Genomic DNA, 13,806 nt, shown 5'->3' with positions numbered 1-13,806 from the left:
AATAGTTCAAAGATAAATAAAATTTTTACTAAAAACTTTATAACTCAATTGACATTTCTTAGCATTTTCATTGAGAATGTTTAGGATTTAAATCTCCTTTCCACCCACTTTGAAATTATCCAAATAAAAAAACTGAGAGAGACAGAGAACCCAAACAAGATACAAAAAGTAGCGTTTAATTGCTTTATGGGCCATCCTGTCATGCCCTAATGATAGAGAGAGAGTGAGTAAGGGAGTAAAGATTAAATAGAGAATCTCAAATAAACATCATTTTTAATTACCTACAAATAAACGTGTCAGTTTTCTAATTATCTACAAATAAACATACTAAAGTACAAAAGGATATGACCATATATCCTAAAAATCCTAAACTGGGTCATGAGACTTGATTTACATGATTCTGATTAATTGTTAGCCATCAATTCCTATTCCTAAAGGGAATTTTCTTTCATCACTGACAGTTTTGGATCCCACTGTGAGCCTCTATGATATAAGGGTACCAAAATTGACTTCTAAAATTTGTACACTAGGACAGCAGTAAAAAGAGCATGTCCAAAATCACTTCTTCTGAAAGGTTACCATACAAAAGAATGCCGCGACACGGCTAATGATTCCAGTAATAATGAGGTAAATTAAACAACGATTCCAATCATGGAGATCATAGCCACTTTGCATTAATGAACTGCATCGAGTAATCAACCACACTCCAGAGTACCTGAGGAACACAGCAGATAAAACTGTTACATGGCAAATTGGCTACGTAATGCAGTTGATTAGAGATGTACAATCTTAAAATAATTACTATGAAGCAATGTTTCCCCAAGTTACATCAGGATCTTATATGAGTCAAAAGAGTATGATGTAGAAGCAAATTATAGCTCACATGCATAGATATGAAACTGTACAGAGGAGTTCAATGACAGAAAGAACCCAAACACAAGTTCTGAATGAGAGTGGTCTAATTTCTTTGAGAACACTGCTGAACTTCAATGATACCTAAAACAACCTAATCAAATCCAAAAGACTTACATCATGTCTAAGTATGAATCATCACTTCTGTGTCAACGCCACTGAAATACAATGATATTCAGATCATTCAGTTAAAATTTCTGATATTTTTCTTGTCTTGCCACTGAATCTCTATTGAATCTCCAGGCATAGTTCCATTAATTAATAGGCAGCAAGTTGTAGCATTCTCTTGGTAATTTAGAGTAAACAATTTTGTAAGCAAACCTATGGTCACTAATAAACTCTCTATATCTGAGTAGCTATTATTGAAGCAACTATTACATATTCAATAGATAGGTACTGCATATTCCACATTATCAGGAAATTAGCATTTTACAGTATCTAGGAGAGGTTTTCTTGGATGGTAAAACTAGTTTCTTCTATTAGGTATTTAAAAGGCAATGTGCATAAACCTGGAAAATGCAAGGAGCAACTTATTCGTTAACCAAAATGCAGCCTTAAGAAGTCAACAGAAGGCAGCACAGAGGAACCACATAGAAAGAACTTCTCATTACCACTCAGTTTCCTCACTTATATGTCTAAATTGCAATTCTGAGCATTGTACCCCAAATAAAATATTCACTGATGCCATTATTCCATATAAAATGATGCAATGAGGTTTTAAGCAAATTTGGGCTGAATTCCCGATAACAATATCCAGTTTTGCATGATTGTCTATGCATGCACTAGGTTGCCAAGTTCATATTTGAGTGAGTGTGAGTCCATTACATGGAGGAGGAGGGGGGAGGGGAGGAGGAACATAGTCACAACAAACCTTTCAGCATTTGCAATTACAAAAGCTTCTAAAGCCCACTTTGTGTAGCACAAATTGCCTAGATGCTTCACAAAAACACTGTCTGTATCCTGGGCTGCAATAAGAGTTAAAACAACAGGAAGAAGCACCGACCACTGCAAGGGGAAAATGAATTAGAACACTCATTAGAAAAGAGAGAGACAGAGAGAGAAAAATTACATATTATACACAATGAGTTGATCAATGTCATCTTCCAGTATATACCAGTTGGGCAGGACTAGGTTCAAGGTAGATGGCAAGTATATAAGCGATGCCTGTTACACAGTAAACTAGGCAGAGCAAAACAATGTAATTATCCGCAAAGGATGATCTTGGATTGTTGAAGAAATAGAACATGGATAGATAAACCAAAGGCTTGATGACTGTACTGAAATGATCAACTGTGTCTTTGGACAGAAAATAGGCCAGACTGCTAATCCCAGATGCACTCTCTCTCCAGTAGTGTAATTTGTCCAGAGAAAATGTTCTCAATGCGGAAATCTTGCTTAGTAGTGCTGAAAATGGACAGTTAAAGATATACCATAAGAAAGGACGCAGTAAAAAAAATCTACTTTATGAGTTATGAAAACATAATTAATTTGTACATTCTAATTTTTTGCAAGATACTATGTACTTCATAAGGGAGATAACAGATTGCTACTTATATTTAAAAGGGAGAGGAGTGGGGATGATAAATTTTCATTTAAAATGGTTAAGATTTAAAAGAGGCAAAGTAAACCAGTGCCAGTGAGACAGTTGGCTAAGGCAGTGGATTAAAACCAGGTGTCTCAGCCTCTCAGGTTTGACTCTCCTGTAATGCAATACATGTGGTTTCAAGTGATACTAGCATGATGCAATTCAGCAAAGGTGTTGGAAGTAACACCTATGAAATAGCTAGCAAGTTTGCATTTTCAGACTTACAAACAGCAATGACAGAGTAAGTATAGCCGAGGGACCCAAATGTTTCATCGCTCACTTTAGCAAGAGTTCCCAAACAGGCTCCAGCAAGTAATAAAATCAGGTAATCAACTACTTCTAATCTAGCTTCTCGTAGTCGCTGCTTACCAACCCTGAAACATTTGACCATATGTTAAGAAATTTGTGTAGCAAGCTTGATAGTTGATGGAAGTCAAAGAAGGATAACCAACTCCCTTGTATAAATAGAAATTGTGAGTTATATCTTTAAAACTGAACAGCTTAACTAGCAGATCAATTTCAAATTCAATGCTACTAAAGTTTTTGAGGATGACCAATCAAAACAGTACCTTCCAGAAGAAAGCTGCACATAGATGTGTAAACCTCTCATCTATCTTTCCAAATTACTTTTGCTATAGACACAAGCAAAGCTGATTGCCTTGTGTGGAATAGGAATCTAAGAGTTATTGGTTCATTTGTATCTAACCAGTTTCAGAAAGTAGAAAATTTTTGGTTGCTTTAGTTATCCAAATCAGAAAAGAATGGTGGATTATACCTCCCAAGGAAGTATCTGTATTGCCGGGCTACACCGGGAGTTTGTCGGTTGGATAAGTCCTTGGACCTTAAGAAGTTATGCTGTATATGATCTCGTTTCAGCTCAACAGTAGACTTCATATCCTCCCAGAAATCCCCGGCAAAAGATTGTTCGGTAGCTCCATCACCAGGATTTGAGCTAGTTGAGGGAGCTGCAAGTTCATCAACAAGTTGCAGCATATCTGGGGGTACTGGGTACCCATTGTGAAGCATCCATCTGACAGGAAGCTGTTCAGGAGTCACACTAGAGCTTGGTTTCACTATACCTTCCAAAATGTCAATGAAGTGATCTGGAGGATTAACTCGCTCTGGTACAGTGATCCCAAGACCAGCAAAGTATTCTTCAACTTTCTTTACAGGTCCATGATATGCAGTAAGACCACCTTTGGCTAAAAGTATTATATCATCAAACATCTTGAATAAAGAATAACTGTATGGGAGAAGAGGGGGGGAAAAGAATCAACCTCAAATTTTACTGAACTAGTCATGAAAAAGAAAAATAAATATGTGACTCTATTCCTTCATAAATCTATTAAGAGGAAGAGAAAACAACGCTGATAACATGATTGAACGACCCAATTATAAATTACTTGACAGAAATCCTACATGAAGGCCAAAAATTCATTGAATTTATTTCCATAGTTAACTGATTGGAAATACTATACTAACATGGACAATAAAACTTCACTACCATGGACAGTAACCAAAATATAAAGACCTAATGAACCTCTCGTTGTGATCCTTTTCGCCAGTAGCTCACCATTAAAACCTATGCCTTTTTTTTTTTTTTGTTGTTGTGCGAAATAGTAAAATATAGAACTCAGATGTATATATAAAAGCTTTCAGTAAAATTCTTTGATTGCAATTTGTGACAAGTTATGCATAAACACTGAAAGATGAGCAAGACAAAAGAAAAAGGAGAAACATGTCATCATTTTAGTTTTAAAAGAGCAGTTATTTGTTGGCCATTTATGTAGACCACAAAAAAATTTTAGAGAAAAAAAAGAGCATACCTCGGTTGGTGAAGAACCATGCAGATGTTTACCCCTTCAAGAGCTTCACGTCGAAGTGCTCTAAGAAGTAACTGAGAAGATGAACTGTCCAGACCAGTTGTTGGCTCATCCAAGATCAACAATGAAGGTTCCATGACCATCTCTAGCCCCACATTTACACGTTTCCTCTGGCCTCCAGAGATTCCTCGCTTCTCCACTGTTCCAACTAGAGAATCCCTCACTGCCTGAAGTCCCAAGCACTCAATGACTCTTTCAACAACTAGAACCTTATCGGGTTTGGGCAAGTCAGCAGATAGTCTACAGTATCAAGGAGTCCGGAAATAGAAATGAAAGAACAATGAGAGTGGAACTAAATAAACTCCAGATATCAATCAATTTAATTTGGAAGTCAAAATTGTAGAGTGAAGAATCAGTGGCAAGAAAAACGATATTTAATCATAAACAGGCATTAGAAAAGAATATGTTTGGTTCAGCATGACAGATCAATTAATTGACAACATGGATTTGTAAAGTGAAACATATGGTAATAAAAATATAATAACTAGGATCTCCACAAAAGTATAAGGCTCTCACTGTTGAAATTATGCAGGCATATTTGTTTGAGACACATCATGTGCTCTACATTGTGTCTTGTCAGAGATTTTAAATAAAGTATGAAACTCTAGATATTGAAAATTTTGAAGGCTTAACTTTTTTTTTTTGGATAATTCAATACTTAAAATTGAGGAGAGAGGATTTGAACCCTGGATGTCTTGGTAACATCAAGTGGTTCCAAGCAACTGAGCTACAAGGCTTTTGGTGTTCTTTTTTTTATAATTCGATAATTACAACGGGGTAAGAGAGATTTGTACCCTAGATGTTTTGGAAACACCAGGAGGTGCCAACCAATTGACCTACAGATCTCTTGTAGGCTTACTTCTTTTGGTTATGTCATATCTTCTACTAATATAGTTTTCAAGTTTTAGGCTCTAATTACTGAAATTGAATGGTGTAATACTTCTGATACATTTACCAGTTGGTCTAATGGCACCCCAGCTAGTAGGAGGGTGGGGGATGGCACTTCCCGAGTGAGAGATTGATCCTAAGTTCACAAGTTCAAGTCACCTTAAATTATGTTAGGATAAAGAAGTTATTTATGGAGTCAGAGGAAAATTCAAAAACTTCAAGAAGAGGCTAGTTATCATCGGAGTTAGAGGAAAATTCTAAAAATTCGAGAAGAGGCTAGAACCTTCATTAAATTTGAAGTAGGTTCAGGTAAAAATATATTTCTTTGGCATGATTGGTGGCATCCAGATGGTATTCTATATAAAAAATATGGACATAGAGCTATATATGATGCAACTGCTAACTTCAATGCCAAGCTCTCAAGTGTCTTATAGGGAAAGAACTGGTTTTGGAAACCTGCAAGATCAGAAAATTTAGTGAACCTACGAAGCAAGCATGGTTTGGGGATATTGGGAGAGGAAGACAAGCCAGTTTCAATTCTGTCCAAATCTGGGCATAACTCTTGTGCAGAAACTTGGAATCACATCAGAAGCAAAAACCAAGAAGTGAGCTGTTGGAAACTAGTTTGGTTTCCTAGGCATATCCCTACGCATACTTTTATAGGGTGGCTGGCTATTCAGAATAGACTAGCAACAAAGGACAAATTTCTTTGGGGACTCAATGTTGATCCACAATGTGCTTTACGTAGGAGTAGAAGAGAAGACGAAGATCACCTGTTTTTCCAGTGCCCTTTTTCAAACTGGTGCCTTATAAGACACCCAAAATTCCACTGGAATGAAGTCATAAGTTGGGGAGAGGCTGTGGTTTGTCAACTAGCTCTATGGTCAAGTATTTACTACATATGGCAGCAGTGTAATGCAGTGATTCATCAAGGAAGGATTAACTCCGAGGAAGTTATATTGAAGATGATCAAATATGAAGTAAAGTGCAGATTAGAATCTCAAAAAGGGTTTTTGTAACTCTGTTATTGACAAAGCCATTTGTTGCTTTTGGGGTGTTTCTCATTCTGTTCTTAGGGACACTCCTTTAGGTGGATCCCCTGTTTGTTTCAGTGTTTCTTATTGATCTGGGGTAGGATGTAATAGAGCTGATTATTTTCAGCTCTTTGGTTTAGGTGCTTTGTTGTATATGACTTTTAATTCTTTTGAAATAAATTGCTCATTCATTGTAGTGATCCAAAAAAGGGGGTCTTGCATTCTATGGAATCCCACATCGCCTAGGGAAGCACATGGGAATGTGTTTATAAGGAATGATCTCCCTTCAATGTGTAGATGCCTTTTCCCCAGCGCAACCTGGGGAAGAACAAAACCATGAGGGGTATGGGCCCCAAAGTGGACAATATCTACACAGTTGGAGTGGGGTCGTTACAGATGGTATCAGAGCCATGCCCTAGCCGGAAGTGTGGGCCCCACACGCGAGGACGCGTGTGCCCACATGAGAATGTGTTTATAAGGAATGACCTCCCTTCAATGTGTAGAGGCCTTTTCCCCAGCGCAACCTGGGGAAGAACAAAACCGTGAGGGGTATGGGCTCCAAAGCGGACAATATCTACACAGTTGGGGTGGGGTTGTTACAGATGGTATCAGAGCCATGCCCTAGCCGGAAGTGTGGGCAGGATTCCATGGAATGCAAGACCCCCCTTTTTGGGTCACTACATTCATCTAAAAAAAAAAAAATTGTCCGTGGTGTGTAACTAGGTATCAGAGTTCATATCAGCATTAATAGAAGAAGAAATTTTTTTTTTTTTTTTTTCCTTGGAAAGCCCACATGGTGCAGGGGGCATAAAACCAAGCTACAGCCCACAAACACGGAGAAAGATGCCCCTATAACATCAATTTCCAGAACATGATAAATCCATCAAGGGGGGATGCATATTTGCAGTCCGTTTGTGTCCAGCCTTTTTGTTTAGCTTTTAGTATTTTTTTTGTTTATGAACAGTTTCTTAAAACTTCAATTTTTCAAAGTACAAGTATCTTTTTAGCTTGCGTTCAGCAAATAGCCAAATAACCTGATGCCAAACGCACACTAGATAGACTCATAATTGAGTTAAGTCGAGGGGTTGGACCAATCAGCAATAATCTGAGTTTGATTAAAATAGTCTCTATCTTGTGAAATGTAAGGTGATTGCAGTCGTTGCTGAAGGAAATGGAATCAATCTTTTGGCAAAACCATGTGTGTCTAATTGAAAGGAGTACAATTAATACCATCAGGTTTTTAAGTTTCCAGTTAAAAGTGAAGAAAATTCTGGCGAGTGATAATCTCTGACATATAATGATATATCCTGTTATGTAATAATCTCTGAGACCATTGATAGTGATAATGAGTTATAAATTTCCATGGCAAATAGTTGCTACCATTATTGATAATGAGCAGTAAATGAATTCCACATATGAATTCAAGAATGGTAACAAATATTGCAGATAGATTGCATGGCAAATAATTGCATACCTGCACTTTGCACTAAAACGGAGATTCTCCTCCACTGTCAAGTTCCCATGCACAATATCATCTTGCGGTACAAAACCAATAATTTTCTTATACGATTGCATGGATTCAACTTTTCCATTTATGACAATTAAACCTGTCATGGTGCATCCAGTCACTTTTCCAGCCAAAGAAGAAAGAAATGTCGTTTTTCCAGCCCCTGAAGGACCCATGACAGCTGAAACTCGACCAGGCATGAATTTCCCGGAGACACACCTAAGCAAATGCTTTTTTTTCCCTTTTAAAGTAAGAGTTAGATCTTTAAAAGCCACCTCAATCGTAGGCCTAGTTCTGGTTTCACTACCGGTAGCCATTGAAATTACTCCTGAGAATGTTAAGTCCTTGTTTTGCTGTTGCATAGCTTTCTCCTTCTCCAGTTGACCATATGCATACTTAAATATTTGGCTATGAGTATGAATTTTTTTACCTTTTGGCATGTTCTTTTTAATATTTTTGTCCCCAATTTCCAGATTAAAGCCCTCATGACCATCTGGATTTTCCTCAAAGGAATGCAACATTTTTGTGAGATTACTCGGTTCCTTTTTCTTTGCTTTGGGAGCTGCTGATGATTGCCCAGATGTGCTTAAAGAACTTGAAGGCAAAGGTGGTAAAGATGCAGCATCTGTTGCAGGTTTGGCTTGACTTAAAACCTTCAGCTCCCCCGACTGTCTTGCAGACTTTTTACGAGAAAATGTGCGGGATAACTGATTTTGCAACCCCACTGCACGCTTCTTGGCAGTATCTTTTGCAGATTTCCACCTTTCTCGTGCCTGTGCAGTTTCTCGTGCATGCCTGGCTGCAGCTTCCCTAGATTTAGCCTCTCTTTTTTCCCGAAGAGTGAGAACATGATCAGAACAGTTGTATATGATGATCAGCAGAGTGCAAAGAGCAGCCTGCATAGGCAAGTTAACCACATCAAATTCAAAATGCTGGACCCACGGGAGAAATAATGCTTGACAAGCATATCAGATAAATGTTTGCCTTTTAGAAATGCTGAATGAAAACTCAGGAGATTGTAAATATTGTTCTCCAAATAAGTATGTATGTATTCTTGTTTCAATAAACAACAAGTCACACTGAACCATCTAAAAAATTAATGGTCAACCTTTTATCTAAGACAAGATGGGCAATTACTTACAAAAAGCATAACCCCATAAAAATGAATATTTTGGTTTGCCGTTTTTGGATTACAGGTAGTCAACTTGAAGCACCCTGCAAAAGGGTTAACAAGAACCAAAATCATTCAAACTGAAGATATGGAGTAAATTTTCTGAGTAAACTAATTATCCATGTAAACAAGTAGTAAAAAGGCTAATAGGAATCATCAATGAAAATGTCAATTACAGACAGATAATATGGTGCATCAAACTGATTTTATCACAATACACCCTGGGTTATATCCAAACTTCCTCTAGCCAAACTACATATTATCAGAATAAATAACATAATCCGAGTAAAGAGATAAAATTACAACTTGATGTCTTTATCTGAAAGTATACAAATGCATATATTTAGTCATGAGATCTACTGTATTTAAGAGCCCAGTTCCTCCATATGAGATGTGACAATCTGACACTTTTTTGATTGTTTGACTCATTTCTCCCCCAGACAGGTATGAAATTCACCAAGTATACTAGGAAGGACATTCAAAATGAATGAGTTCTCCGTTAACACCGATTGATATGGGTTAGGCTTAAAAATCTTCATTTCCCAAATTCCTCATCTAAAGCAATCATAACAGTAAATGAGACAGATGTGCTGGGAAAAAGGTAGCTCCAAGATAGCTCGTTTGCACATAGATTACATACAACAAGAAGACCATGGAATTTTGTGCACAAGTGAAGAATTGAGATTAGTGCCATGTTACATGGCACAAACCATAAAGATTCAAAAACTTACGTTTTTCAGCAGTGGCGCCCATCCTGCAGTAATGTCTGAAATTGCATGAGAAAATCATATCAGTACAAACAGATAGAGAGAACCGAAAATTTGCACTATATTATTAAGGGACAAAGCCAGTTTGGAGGAATCTCCTCCTATCCATTATCTAGCCATTTAGATGACTATCCATGTGTTCTTTAATCACATAATCTATTAAGTCATTTAAACCAGTCACATGGTTGTGTGATTATCATTTGATATCATATTTATGTGTCTAAAAGTACAAATGGATTATCATTCGAATTGCCACATGGTGGGTTGAAGGAAATTCTATATTATCAAGTCATGCCAAAAGACATTAAACTGGGGACAATAAATTTCTTGTACTGATTTATTATTATTTTTTTATAAGTAAAGAAATGGTTAATATATTGTACTGATTTGTATCAAGAGCTATACTAAAAATGAGATGGGTTTTGCGAGTTCTGAGATAAAAGCACTACCCGCTCCTGCAAGGAACTTTTTGTGTGGTAGTTGGACAGTAAGATCCTGGTGAACAGAAAATTTCACTGCTGCCTTCAACATCAGCCCAAATGTCAGCACCCCCACAAGTATGATTGGGTTTTCCAGGAGGCATTTGGTAACTGTATCTGCAAATTTGTCTCAACCAATGAATATTAATGAATGGTACAAAACCATAAGAAACCTCTGGAATAGGAGATAAAGAATGTCAAGATTAGATTAAAAAACTTACGGGTCACAGATTCCAGTCGTTTTATTAAATTTTGCAAGCGGACAGTAAGAACCTAATGGGCAAGCTTATTTACAAGAAAAAAGAAAAAAGAAAAAAAAACTGTTAGATACAGTTCAACACCAACAATGAGTTATGTTCCATCAATTTATCACATACTTACGTATCATGCAAGTAATACCCTGAGGACAGAAGAAGCCCTCACAACAAGGTTGACAGTCATGAGTTCTAGAAGGCATACTATTTGAAGTTTTGAGATCAACTCTCTGGTCTTGGCCAACAGTACAACCCCAACCTGGCTCACATCCAGAAGCCCATGAAGTCAAATTACAGTTCTTGTTAGGTTTTAAGTAATTGTCATCTGCTGCCCCTCTCTCAAATAAACTACTGAAGTAGAATTTTATTTCTGCTGCTGTACATAGTCTCTGCGTGACATCTCCTGTTAAGTAGCTCACATTTGTCAGAATAATGGTCAAGTGATTAAAGTTATCATTTCCTTACACCTTAAACTTTTGGGACAATTAATAATTTATCATGGTATTAGAGTAGGTGCTCCTAAGTTTGAATCTCATCTCCACTCTACCTCTCATTTAAAAAGTTAAAAATCTCACGTGTTGGGATTCACTTATTAAAAATTTCACATGTCCACACATGAGCAAAAGTGTTAGAGTAATGGTTAAGTGATTGAATTTACCATTTCTTAACAGTTTAAACTTTTGGGTCAATCTATAATTTATCAACATCCATTATTAGGACATAGGCAAGGGTATTCCTTTGAAGGGAAGGAATCCACAAGAAATGAAAGTTGAGATGTTAATATAATGGATCAGATTACTTAGCCTACAAACTTTATGTAGCCCTTTAGTTCCTGGTTCTATCTCGATACTAGCTAGATCTTAACATTCTGCACGCTAGATGAGGGTGGTCTAGCCATTCTAATGCATTTGGATTAGTGGCAGCTCTAGGATTTTTTTCTAGGGGGGTTAGCATTAGTGGAGCAAAGAATTTATAGGGAATTAAAAAAATAAAATGACTAGATTTTTTTTCCCTTTATACACCACTTCCATACAATTTAGTATACAATACAACTATATTTTAAAATAGTCTAAAAAAATTATTAGTAGTTTAAAGATTGGTAAGACAACAATTATTGAATACATAAACAAATAGAATTAAATAATTAATCATACATTCTTGTCAAATAACTAATCATACATTTAATAAACCACAAATGTAGAAGGAAAGTGTAAGGAAAAAAAAAAACTTTATTCTGTTGTTAATGCCAAAGTAAGCCAAATACTGAGAGAGGGCTTAAAAAAAAAAAAAAAATTTAATGAATGAGCGAAAATTTGACTTTTTTTTATTTCTTATAAATTTAAATATTTTAAGAGTAGTGCTATTAACAATTTGACACAACACTTTCAGAAAAATATTGCAACAAAATCTAGATGGAAAAAAAATTGTGTTAGTTACAGGTCTAGATAAATGCCAATTACAACGTATTATTTAACTTTTATTGTGAAAATATTGAAATAGCAGTAAAATGATCATCTTTAAGTTGATTTCAATTGGATTTTTTTTTTTAAATTAGGATCAAGGTGTTCAAATTTTTATTTTATTTTAAAGGGGTCAAAACAAAAATAAATAAATAAATAAAAAAGTTTATATATAATTTTGTTTTGGGGGCATTCAGGGGGTTCATTTGAACCCCCTGGGCTGTGTGTAATGCCGCCCCTGATTTGGATTAGTTATTATCCGTTAGTTTATTAGCTTATTTACTTATGTATAGTTCTTCAATGCCTCATTTTTTCTAGGTACAACTATATTTTTGCAAACTTTCAACAAATAATCAAATAAGCTTTGAGCAAAAAGTTAATCCAAACGCACGATATGCACCAAATGAAAAGTAATTTTCATAGCTTTGGGGATGTAATGAACAACCCTCCCTCTCACAAGTTATATTATTACTATAAGATTCTTATGTCTCTTATAAACTGAAAATTTGTGCCTTTTGTTTCATTTTTAATGCCCCTTGTTTGTTTCTGGCAAAACAAGAATGCTCCTTGTTTGTTATATAGAGATGTTATGAATCTACAAGTCCTAACAAAAAGTTCTAAAGCATCATTTTACATGGGTACAACATTTCTGCAATTACAACAAATCCATTTGCAATTGCCCAGAGAATCATACCTTTTGTCTTCTTAATACAATTAGTCAAGAAATCCAACTTCCCAGCATAATTGAATGCACCATTCCAATCAGTATTCCTAAAAAGAAAAAACAAAAACAAAATTGTGGGTCAGAACAAAACAAGTGGAATAAAGCATCAAACTACTTTTTTTTTTTTTTTTTTTTTTTTTATAATAATAAAAAAAATAAATCAAATTACTCACACATCCTTAATGCAAAATCCCAAATTGTTAACAATGTCTTGGGTCAAAATTTTAGTGAGATTGGAAAGGCGACCATAGATAACCTGTGTAACAGCGGGAAGCAGAGCTGGGTCACCGGTCTTACTATAATCATCTCCCTCCACACAATGAATACAAGGCACTAGACCCACAAATACAATGAGAAACAACAAAACATGGGCAACCCAATTGGCATTAGCCCTGAAAACACTCATTCCCATCACTTGAACCTCTCCAAATCACAAACTCTAGGAAAACCATCCAAGTGATGACAATCATAAACCAAATTCTTGAATGGTAAAGATTATATTTTGGGAAATTCATATATAGTGATTAACCATGGCATCATGGGTAGTATTAGTCCTTCATTGTGCTACTTTCAAAACAATGTTTTTTTTTTTTTTTTTTTCCAATTTAGTTTTTGTAGAACAAGAGTTGAGTGATAATGGGTGCTTTGGAAAAATGATGTTTGAACGTTAGAGAATCTTGTTGCAGAACAACAATGGAGGTTGAACCTAACTAGGAAATGTTAGTTAAAGGTGTTGTGAGATTAAACCTTGTGAGCTTTGGAGGGTCTAGATTTGGAGATGAAGAAATGGCGGGGAGGAATGGGTGGCTAAATTGAAGGGATAAAAATGGAGAAGACTTGTTTTGTTTTGTTTTTTTTTTTGGAGAAACAAACACACAAACACAAACAATTGGCTCTTATTAATGGAGGGAAAATATTAATATTAATATTATTTTTAAAAATTGGCTCTTTACCTACTTAAATTTATATTTGTTTTTTTTTTATAAAAAAAAAAAAAAAAAAAAACAAACAAACAAACAAACTTATATTTATATCTCTTGGACTCGGTTTGTGTCCAGTGCATTAGTGTACTGGACACGTTGGGATATAGACATATGTCCACATCCTAAAGTGTCCAGTGCTTTAATGTACTGGACACAATC

The 13,806-nt window shown here is 35.8% G+C and overlaps 1 protein-coding gene across 1 annotated transcript; it reads right to left on the bottom strand.

The window, feature by feature from the left end:
• Positions 1–348: 348 nt before the first annotated feature.
• On the bottom strand, positions 349–13,076 carry LOC115952098 (putative white-brown complex homolog protein 30). Its single transcript, XM_031069180.1, has 14 exons — positions 12,838–13,076; positions 12,635–12,711; positions 10,608–10,883; positions 10,448–10,511; positions 10,197–10,343; positions 9,712–9,746; positions 8,951–9,024; positions 7,777–8,705; positions 4,324–4,620; positions 3,273–3,740; positions 2,723–2,871; positions 2,027–2,316; positions 1,784–1,917; positions 349–715 (listed from the first exon to the last, which is right to left on the bottom strand). Exons 1-14 carry the CDS (start codon positions 13,074–13,076, stop codon positions 559–561), a joined length of 3,336 nt encoding a protein of 1,111 aa, XP_030925040.1. The 3' UTR covers positions 349–558.
• Between the last annotated feature and the right edge of the window lie 730 nt (positions 13,077–13,806).

Source organism: Quercus lobata, chromosome 7, assembly GCF_001633185.2.
Source record: "Quercus lobata isolate SW786 chromosome 7, ValleyOak3.0 Primary Assembly, whole genome shotgun sequence".
Taxonomy (NCBI): domain Eukaryota; kingdom Viridiplantae; phylum Streptophyta; class Magnoliopsida; order Fagales; family Fagaceae; genus Quercus; species Quercus lobata.
Note: the sequence above shows the minus strand (reverse complement) of the source record. Positions and strands in the feature narration are given on the sequence as shown.

What these genes read in the sequence shown, in the direction of transcription:
- LOC115952098 (XM_031069180.1), bottom strand. Translation starts at nt 13,076, where the DNA reads ATGGGAATGAGTGTTTTCAGGGCTAATGCCAATTGGGTTGCCCATGTT. An exon ending in TTGTATTAAGAAGACAAAAG is followed by an intron (nt 10,884 to 12,634) that starts GTATGATTCTCT and finishes GCTACTTAACAG; the next exon opens with GAGATGTCACGCAGAGACTA. An exon ending in TACAGATACTTCCTTGGGAG is followed by an intron (nt 2,872 to 3,272) that starts GTATAATCCACC and finishes CAAATGTTTCAG; the next exon opens with GGTTGGTAAGCAGCGACTAC.